Consider the following 10,000-nt stretch of genomic DNA (forward strand, 5'->3'; position numbering starts at 1 on the left):
GTTCTGTGGGGGGGGGGGGGAGAGGGAAGGGGCAGTTGCTGGGCAGCCCAGGGAGAGCCTGGCCCTGCTGGGAGCTGTGTCCCCACGTGGGCAGGGACCCGCTGGGAGAGGCTGCTCTGCCCCAGCAAACAGCCAGAGCCCTCATCCTTCACCCAGCAGCTGCTGTGAAAGGGGGGTTTCCCGCACAGAGCTTTCATAAACAGCAATGTCTTTTCTACATATTTTAGTGCAAAGACTAGGCTTGTTTGCCCTGCTGGTACGGGAGTCACACAGGATTTGTGCAAAGGGCTGTTTTGTCACCCTGGCAGTTATTTAAATGGCTGCCGGTACCGATGTCTCGCAGCATAAGGCCAGCCTTGCAAAACACTGACCCGGTTAATGGAAGAGCTAAGTTCTCTGGGAGGGACGTGCCCACGGGCTGCGGCTGACGCTGGGTTGGCAGCTGTGCATGCCCGAGGTAAGAAGGGGGATGATGCTTCCGAAAGCCAGATCTGCTGGCCCATCTCCCAACAAGCTGTTGTCTGACTGGGGTGCGGTAGAAGGCAGCACCTTCCGAACCGCTCACAGCCAGCACGCATGTCCCTCGGACACCTGTGTTGCTGCTGGAGCTCAGCACCCGTCCCCACAGCCTGCTGGCCTCCAAAGCAGGCTGTGCTTTCTGCAGGCTGCAAGGAAGCAGGCAGACGGGGATTAGGAGGGGTTTATAGGCACAGCCGGATTTGTTTGGAAGCGCTGATGAGGTGGGATATCGATCTGCAGCCCCATCCCTTTCACAGGGCTCCTGTCTGCAGAGCAGGACCCTGGCAGCTGGCAGAGCCTGACAGAGCAGGAGCTGAGCCCGGCAGAGCAGGGAGGAGCAGCAGGCACCATGCAGAGCCTGCCTTCAGCAGCTAGCTCATGCTTCACACCTGAAAGCTGTGAGGAGCTAAACAAGAGCAAAATAATTTTATTAACAAGGAGGTCACTGGCAGGTGTGGCAAATTAGGGTAATTACAAACAGTTGGAGGATATGTCTATGGAGAGCTCCAGTAACTGCAAAAGGTAAAGCTTGCAGATGCACGTTTTAAAGTGATTTCTTTAAAAGAGGAAGGTAAATAAGGCAAAATGAGCGGAAGCACAGTAATGAGATAGACATAGCTCTAGGGAGAGAGTCTGCCTGCTCCAGGATACAGCATAGTTAGCAGCATCGTGATACTGCTGGAAGAGAGCGCTGGGGATTGCCGCTCGGCTGCCTGCTGGCCTGGGGCGCAGGCAGTTTGATTGCAACCAGCCCTGAGGGGAAGGGAGCTCTGAAGGAAATGTTTAACCAGTGCTTTTGAGAGGATGTTCTGAGGAGAAGGAGAGCAGCCGACATCGGCTCGGAGGGAAGGCACCGCAGCTGTGCAGATGCTGCTGCTGTAACCTGTGCGGTGAGAGCGCAGCAGTGGGCCGGCTGCCTGCGGTGCCAGAGGGGCTGCGCTGCTCCCCAGCCGGCGCTGCCTTGCTGTTGGGCTGGCTGGAGCACGTGCTGGGCGGTGTGCTTCAGAAGGGCTTCGCTTTCTGGCAAGGCTGCGAGGCTGCACACCTCAGTACCCATCCCATGCGGCGCGAGAGCCTGGGCCTTGCTCAGCCCTCGGCAGGAGGGTGTACAGATGGGTCTCCCTCGCAAAGCCCCGAAAGCCACTTGCTCACAGAAGCCAATTAGCTCAATGAGTGCTACGTAAGGACATGGCAGTGAGGCCGCCAGGTCCTTTTCCACTGTGCTCACCCCAGACACCTGTGCAGAAGCCCCAGCTGACCTGCTGCTAAAGGGAAAGAGGTTCGTTAGGCTGCTGTCAGCACAGAGTGATTTAACAGCCGAGAGGTTCAGGTTGGGTTGCATACTTGGGTGCGGAGGTGCTGCAGGCAGGCTGCCTGCCCAGCTCAGCGCCCTGCCTTGCCTTTCGCTTCATCACATTCTCTGCCACAGCACACAACTTGGCCTGCGCACCCACGGGATGAAACCCCAGGTGGAGGTGGATGGCACAAAGCCAGAAGCAGAGTCCAGACCCTTGCAGGGCTGGATGTAGGAATGTGGGTGTTGCAGCCTGCTGCCTGCTCTGCATGGCATCAGGGCAGAGCCCAGCTCCAATGGAGAACTGCCCCAAAGAGATCAGGGGTACTAAGATGGTGCTGCCATGTTGCTGCGTGCTGCAGCATGGGCATGTGAGATGAGGGTTGCTTCCACCCCAGCTGACCCTGCCAGAGACCTGTTTGCGTCTGGAAGAATAGCTGTGGTTTTCTTTTCTCATTTCAGACGGAAAAGGCGTAACTTCAGTAAACAAGCCACAGAAATCTTGAATGAGTATTTTTACTCTCACCTCAGTAACCCCTACCCCAGTGAAGAAGCCAAAGAAGAGCTGGCAAAGAAATGCAGCATCACAGTATCGCAGGTAAGCAGCGGGTGGGAGCGGGTCCCTGCCCCCGTTCCTCCGCATCCCGGGCAGTGCATCGACCTCCCGGCTCCCCTTGCAAAACTGCCGTCTCCCGCTGGGCTCTGGGATGTGCTTCTGACAGAGGTGTGCGATATGGAGCAGGTCCCTGCCCAATGCACCTTCGTAATCCCTTCAAATTTGCATTACTGACCGTGATAAAGTTCAGCAGGGTGATGGAGCATGACTAAGCTCTGCAGGAAAGGCAGCATGCCTGCGGGTGGCTGGGGTTGTGCTGGGGTAAGAAGAGTGTGCGTAGAAAGATGAAGGTAGAAATAAAAAGGATATAAGATTAGCACCCTACTTTACGTCAGCTTTCTCTCTGCGCAGTCAGTAAGATTCCTGGCTGAGCCTTACTGTCTGTTATGAATTCATTACGACTTACCATTATTTTGGGGGAAGGCCAGTTTATTGACAAACATATAATCTATCTCTATAGATCAGAATTTCTTTGATTGCTTGAAGTTGTTTTTCTAAGCCAGCCAGAAATTCAGCCTCTTGATACGCTGAAGTGACATGAGTGGTTTCGCTGTAGCAAAAATGTATTAAGCAGATTTGCTCCTTTTATCACGTATAACAGATGTTACTGTGAAGTTAATGCAAGAAAACCAGCATCTCCCTAATCAGAAATGCACACTCTCGTTGGCTACGGCTGCTTTCTGTATAGGCCAAAGTACATTTACAGCTCCGGACTGGTGTCTCGCAGCAACGTTCAGGCTGATGGCACTGCTCCATCGAGCTTTCCTTCACCTTTCCTTCACCAGATAGCTTAAAAAGCAAAAGAACACTTTGCATTTCTTGTGGCCTGTATGTTTGATAGAAAACCAAATGAGTCTGGCTCATACAGCTTGGGGAAAGTTGCACTTGGGTGGCAGGGAAAGCTCACCAGCAGTTTCCAAGTTCTCCAGCCACCTGGGGGGCTGGTGTGCCATCTCCTCCCAGCTCCATCAGCTCCGCTTATCAATATTTCAGGTCCTTTAGAGGAACAATGCCTGCGGCGAATGTGTTAACTATTAATGATTGCAGGCTGCAGTATTGGCATTATTAGCAATGCAACCTTTAGCTTTATAATTAAGACCTGCGTTGAGATTTACTTTATAGGCCTCCACTGAATGCATGAAAAATTCAGGCACTTTATTGAAGACTTTGAAATGAAAGGCCGCCCAGCTCCCCCAAATTTGATATTACTTAATTGACTTTGGATGCACCTGCAATACAAACCCTAGCAAAACTGCCCTATGACATGAGAGGCCATTGGAGATGTGTGTGTGTTTGCCGTGCTCTCTCCTTGCTCGTTCCTCAGCACGCACTGTGCTTCGAGTGGGGTGGGAAGCGCATGTGCCCAGTGCCAGGGGACAGTAAGGGATGGAGATGGGGACAGTTTCTCCCAGTTCACTCAGGAGTGGCTGGGGGGGGGGGGGGGGGTCAGGAGTGGCTGTGGTGATGAGCAGGAATTTTGGGGGGGAAATCCAGCACCAAACTCATTCTCTCTCACATTGCTCCTTCATCACTGTTAGCATCACGCGAGCGACTGCAGCCCCGGCAGGTACAGGGGCAGCCATGGTGACCACTGGGCAGCTCTTCCATGCCCACAGGCATCCCTGTGGCTGCCTGGAACTAGCCAAACAGCCCGAGAGCACGTAAGTACCTGGGCATCTTGGTCTGCAGCCCTACGTCTTGTTGCTGGTTTCAGTCCTCTTGGCATGAGATGGTTTATAGCAATTCCTCTAGTAAGTGGTGTCCAAAAATCCTCCCACGTGAGCTGAGGCAGCCTGCTGTGTAGTTAGGAGAGGCAATGCCATCAACACCAACTTGGAGAAACCAAAAGTTCTTCAGCTCTGCTGGCAAAATGTAGTTGGGAGAGATTACATGGTAGAGAGCACCACAGACTGGCTGAAGAGATGTTTTCTGTCCACCCAGCAGATGGTGAATTGTGCCTGGCAGAGAAGGAGTTAGTGATCCCACGGAGCGGACAGGTGAAAAGCTAGGTCTAGATAAGGCTGAAGTGACTGAAACATTTGAGAAGCCATAACTGATTGCTTCTAGTGCTAATAGATCTGATTTCTTTCTTAATTGGTTGGTTGATAAGATTTAATGTATATGTTGTAGAATGAAATAAAAGGCAGGCAGATGGTCCAAAAATGTAGCAGCAAGCAGTGAGCCTGTGACTTGCATATAGGTTTGTCTCTTTAATATTTGATACAAGCATGAATTAGTTGTTTCTTGAATCCATTAGGAAGTCTGGGTGAGTGATGGGAGTAGCTGCATTGCGTCCTCCGTAGCACCGCGTACAGCAGCCTGAGCTTTGCAGGGTGACATTTTCCAGCCTGGAGCAAGGGCAGCACTGACCACGCAACCTGGGCACTAGCTGCCAGAGATGGAGGTTTGGGGCCATGGCCGGAGCTTCACTCTGGCAAGATATTATAAATGGCTAGGAAAAGCTCCAGATGATGGGAAAGCCTGAAAACGGGGCAAGGCATCATCTAATGGGAGAGGAGCATGTATGTGAGAGAGGGAGTGCCTGTGATCAGCTGGTTGCTTAAGTTCCTGATAGATCTGCTGTCACAGCTAGAAAATGTGAATACTATGGATACCCTAATCTTTGATTTTCAAAGGCACTTCTAAAGGCCGCACAGCAGGACTGCAGGGTTAGTTGGTATTTACTAGGTCAAACTGTGCTGGAGTTGTCTTTGTACTGAAAAATGTATATATTTTTGAGGCCATCTAGCAGAAAAGCTCTGAGCAAGCACTGTAAAATAGCCCAGTGCACACTGCTCTGGTGGTTGGCAACAGAAGTCAGAGGATGCAATCCAGAAATCAGGGGTGAATTGAGCAGTCATTTAAAATACTGGCAGGAGTAGCATCGCATGGGATAAGCAATGGCATCCAAGCGAGTGACTGAGCTACACCTTGCACAGGGCTCTTATGAAAAATCTCTGAGCGCACGTATTTCCAGCCTCGACCAGGAGTCCCTCAGACGTCGCCCTGCCTGGCACCATGCCCTATTTACCTCCTGTGCTACAAACGCCCCGGAGGTGCAAAGAGCTGGGTGTGAGGGGGGGAAGTTAATGGATGGCTTTCCAAACTCCTGAAGGTTGTGGTTCATGTTTGATGAAGAGGCTTTGTCCTTTGTCTGGCTGAGCCAGGCTTCCCCTGTAGCCTCTCCTAATGATGATCCAAGGTGTTTCTTTCTTGTACCATAAGTGCCTTGTAAATGCTGGGGGCAGATTCATGGCAGAACATTTTCTCCCGCAAACACTTAATTAGTGAGTGTTTTGGGTCGTCCTCCCCCCAGATTAAGCAGCTCACTGGAAATCTTGCTGCCATAGCACTTTACTGAGCTGCAAAGAAAATTGTCTCCCAGAATCATTTAGTTGCAGATGGGAGATAGATGGTTTCAGTTTTGATATCAGTGTTTAAAATAATATGTAGAGAAGGTTTTTCAAGAAAAGCATAAAGACAAACTATTTATTAAGATGAACACCTCACACAATTTCATTTTTAAGAGTGCGGAAAAGGTAATTCTAGGGGAAAAAAATGTCCTTAACAGAGAACATCGTCGGCTGTAATTTAGAGCTACCCGATCAGCACGTGTTTGAGGGAGATAAACTGTATCATCTGTTCTCCCCTTACCATGGCTGCGAGGCTGATGTTTTATACTTTTGCAGATGAGCCTCTTTCAGGGTGTCATGAACAACTATCAGTCTATCATATGGGCTATAGAAAGGGCATAGTCATTGCTGAAAGCGTGTCAGTGGATTACAGCAATAAAATTTTTCACTGCTTCAAACAAAAGAAGGATGTGCTTGACAAGGGAATATATTTAAAATTCTTTTAAAGAAAGAATGCAGAAGCTGGTTTTCAACACCCCTCCTGCCCCTGTTTCGTTTGAGTCTGTCTGTTTCTGTAAGCAGATTGACAGGGAGAGCTATGGTTGTATAGGCTCTTACCCCTTGACTTCATATGGGAAGCAAGGAAAAAAAAATGCAAGCTTAATTAAATAGTTTCTAGAGGTAAAATTCTTAGTTTTTTGATCATGTACCATAATTGTGCCACACTGATTTTCAAAATTTTCTATTTCGTGTCATCTGATTAGGTGTGGAACATAAACTGTATGCTACAAACACTTGGAAACACAATGGAAAAATTTCCGTGATCCATAAATATGTAGTTCACTAATTTCAGCAGTGACGCTCTTGTGTCAGCTGCATCTTTTGCAGAACGAGCACTGATTTATCCCGTGAAATCAGCCAGTGCGGAGGCACAAGGCAGGCCTGCCCCATCCCAAATCCCACATTAGGCATCTTGATGATTTAAGTAATAATTTATTGTCTTTTTATTTAACATTGCAATTAACATGATAAATAAGTGCAACAGTATTGTTTGAAATGTAATATACAATTAAGCCCAATTAATTAATTGGCCTTCAATGATCAGGAGGAGAAAGATGTTCATTGTTTTTTTATGTGAAGAGATAGTTTATTTTAATGAAAAATGTGTTGTGAAGCAGCTCGCAATGGAGACAACTTTCATTTTTAGGGTGAGCGTGGGGCTGGGCAAGGAGCCAGGGCACTGCGGCTCCTCCCGGTCCCAGTGCTGACCTGGGGGGCAGCCCAGCATCAGCATCCCGGCCCTCCCCTGGGACGCTGCTGGTGCCAGCGGCAAGGGCAGGGCGAGGTGTGCTCCAGGTGGGCGGAGGAAGCTGCAGGCAGCCAGCACAGCCCCACAGGAGAAATATCATGGCGGTAAATCCAGCCTAAATCCTGCCTGGCACAGCCTCCGCTTGAGCAGTGCCCTGGCCCTGTTCTGGACGCGTCCAGCCGCCCGTGTCGGCCGCGCACGCCTGGCTGCGGCCAGAGCCCCTGCGCGTCCCCGGGCCATGGCACGCTCTGCTGCAGCCCCTCGCTGATGTGTTTCATGGGAGAGTGAAGAGTCCTTCGGCCGGGAGGCAAAGGGACCTGGGTGGTGACTGCATTAGCCCAGAGGGATGCTGTGGTTTCTCGGGGCAGCTGCGGCAGCCCCAGATGCCGCGCTCTGCCGGTACGCGGGGCGCGCGCTTTCATCTCAGAAATAGTTTAACATTTCTGGATATTCATTTAGATGTGGTATGCGGGTTAAACATAACGTACGATCGCTGCTCCTCTCATTGCTTCCAATTAAACCTTGCTTGTTAGTTTAACCTCTAGGTAATCCCATCAAACAATTGATGTCAAGGAAACACTGCCCACAGTGGCTCTGGATGAGTGGCCATTAATTTTAATTGCCTTGATATTAAAGATTAAGAAGTATTGGGACTAGCAGAATGGAAACGATCTGATGTCAAGCAAATCCACTCGTTGAGGCTTCCCCAGGCTGCTGGTGATATTAAAATTTTACTGTGAGAATTAAATAAACCTTTATTAGTGATGGCTGTTGTTTGATTGGTCCAGGGGCGTGCATAAACAGAGGGGTCTCGCACACATCCGTGGACAATACAGTTGATGTACAGAGATTCCTCAATTATGAAACTGTTAATAAAGCATAATCTGATTGTCCACAATAATTATTTGCAAGGTTTCATTAATGTATTATTGCTTCTCTGACTGACAAGGTAATATTAAGTGCAATATATAGAATATGGTGGAGTATTATCTAGGGAACGGAATGTATAAGGTACTGTTCGTATTACTGTTAAAAGCTAGAGGCTTTTCATTAATTGTCTTTAAACAAAAGATATAGCTACAGAAAATACAGCAGGATTTGTCTCCTCCCGTCAGCGGGGTGCCTTCCTGGGCGCTGTGGTGTGGGTGCCCTACCAGGCGCTGTGATGGAGCACGGGGGTATGAGAGGTGCTGCAGAGCTGCCGCAGCTTGTGGCAGGGCGCAGCCATGGGGCTGCGGGGGCCCCAGGGAGCGCGGGACCCCAGCCCCTGCCTCACCCCACACGGCTGGGTCCCTCGCTGTGGGGATGGCCGATAACCACTTGGGTTGTTACTGTCCCCTCCCCTTTACCTCTGTGTTGTTACAGATGCTTTTTTGTCTCGGCAGCCTTGGCTGTCGTCCGTGTTACAAACTGGATTTGTTATTTAGGAGCTCTGTTATAGCAGCTGAAGTTAAACAAAGCCACTGAGAAAGATTGTACGAACTTTTCTGAGCGGCTCCAGCCGTGACCTCTGCATGGGTTAATAGTCGGTGCCCCGTGAGCCATCTTGGCTTCAGTTCAGTATCTTCAAAGGGAGATGACAAAGTGACTTTTCAGCCATTATTGATTTATATGATTCCTTTCATTTTCAGCCAACCAAACACGATTCTATGAGTGGGCTGCCAAGGTTGTTCCAGCCCAAAAATAAAGAACAATTGCTCTCACTGCCCGCTCGCCCTCACTCAACCGGACCTTGGTCCCCCTTCAGCAGCTTTCGGGGTCTTGCACTGATTTCATTGACAAATGGCTCATAGTAGTAGGAGACAATGCTGTACTAAATGCTACAGCAAGCCCCAGGATATGTGTCATCATCAAAGGGTCAGCCCTTGTGCATCAGTTTGCCAACAGAGGAGCAGAGCCAGATCACGCTCATATCCATAGTAATATTTAACTGATCCTTGGTTACTGCTTAGTTAACTGGAGTACCCAGCAGATACGGGTTGGGGGCTGGGGCACATGTATTTGCTGGACCAAACATGACATCTTGAAGTGATCGTATTTTGTTGGGTCAAGCACTTTGTGTCCTTCACTCTTCCTACCTCTCCCCACTGCAGGTGTCCAACTGGTTTGGCAATAAGAGAATCAGGTACAAGAAGAACATTGGGAAGTTCCAGGAAGAAGCCAATCTCTACGCGGCAAAGACGGCTGTGACCGCAGCACACGCCGTGGCCGCCGCCGTCCAGAACAACCAGACAAACTCCCCCACCACACCAAACTCTGGTACGTACCCGGCTCGTGTGTTAAAGCATCCCGAAGGGCAGTCCGTAAAGGAGGACCCTCGATGGCACCCTAGTGAGTTCGGTTGGGCTGAGAAGGCTGCAGCTCCCTAGCAGACCTAATCGTGGCATGGAGAGTGGTAGCAAGCCCATGGACCTCCAGGTTGGACCACCGCAAAGGCTGAGCACTGCCGTAGGTGGTCCCAGCGGCTTCGGCGGCGAAGCTCCTGCGGCCTTATGGGGGACCCACGTAATTCCCACAGCGGTAATGTGTGCCTGGCTCGGGCTTCTGGCAGCTTCTGTATTTCCGTAGATATTTTAAGCTTTTTCTCATTCAATGAAAATAACATAAAATGAGGCAGAGCTCCGAGTCTGTTTTTGTAGAACTGTTAAATTTATTGTCAAGATAAGAACAAAATAGAGGAATATTTTAGCATGCACTAATTAGAATTTAAACTCTGGGTTGCTTGAAATTGAGTTTATATTATATATAGAAATCTAAGGATGCAACTTTTATTTTGGAGTTGCTCTACCACATGTTCTTCTGCAGTATTTAAAAATTGTCTCGCTAGTGTGTTGTTGACATTTTGCAAATCTAAGCATTAAATTAGTAGGGGGAGCGTTTAAAGAGGAAGTTGCTTTTTTGGGCTCCAG

General features: G+C 49.5%; 1 protein-coding gene across 1 annotated transcript in view; it reads left to right on the top strand.

The window, feature by feature from the left end:
• PBX3 (PBX homeobox 3) overlaps nucleotides 1–10,000 on the top strand; it is a 40,000-nt gene that overhangs the window by 22,625 nt on the left and 7,375 nt on the right. Inside the window, exons 4-5 of the mRNA XM_009280105.1 lie at nucleotides 2,276–2,411; nucleotides 9,185–9,350. Of these exons, the coding sequence (XP_009278380.1) occupies nucleotides 2,276–2,411; nucleotides 9,185–9,350 (302 nt within the window). The remainder of the gene's footprint in view (nucleotides 1–2,275; nucleotides 2,412–9,184; nucleotides 9,351–10,000) is intronic.

Source organism: Aptenodytes forsteri, unplaced genomic scaffold, assembly GCF_000699145.1.
Source record: "Aptenodytes forsteri isolate BGI_AS27 unplaced genomic scaffold, ASM69914v1 Scaffold163, whole genome shotgun sequence".
Lineage (NCBI taxonomy): Eukaryota > Metazoa > Chordata > Aves > Sphenisciformes > Spheniscidae > Aptenodytes > Aptenodytes forsteri.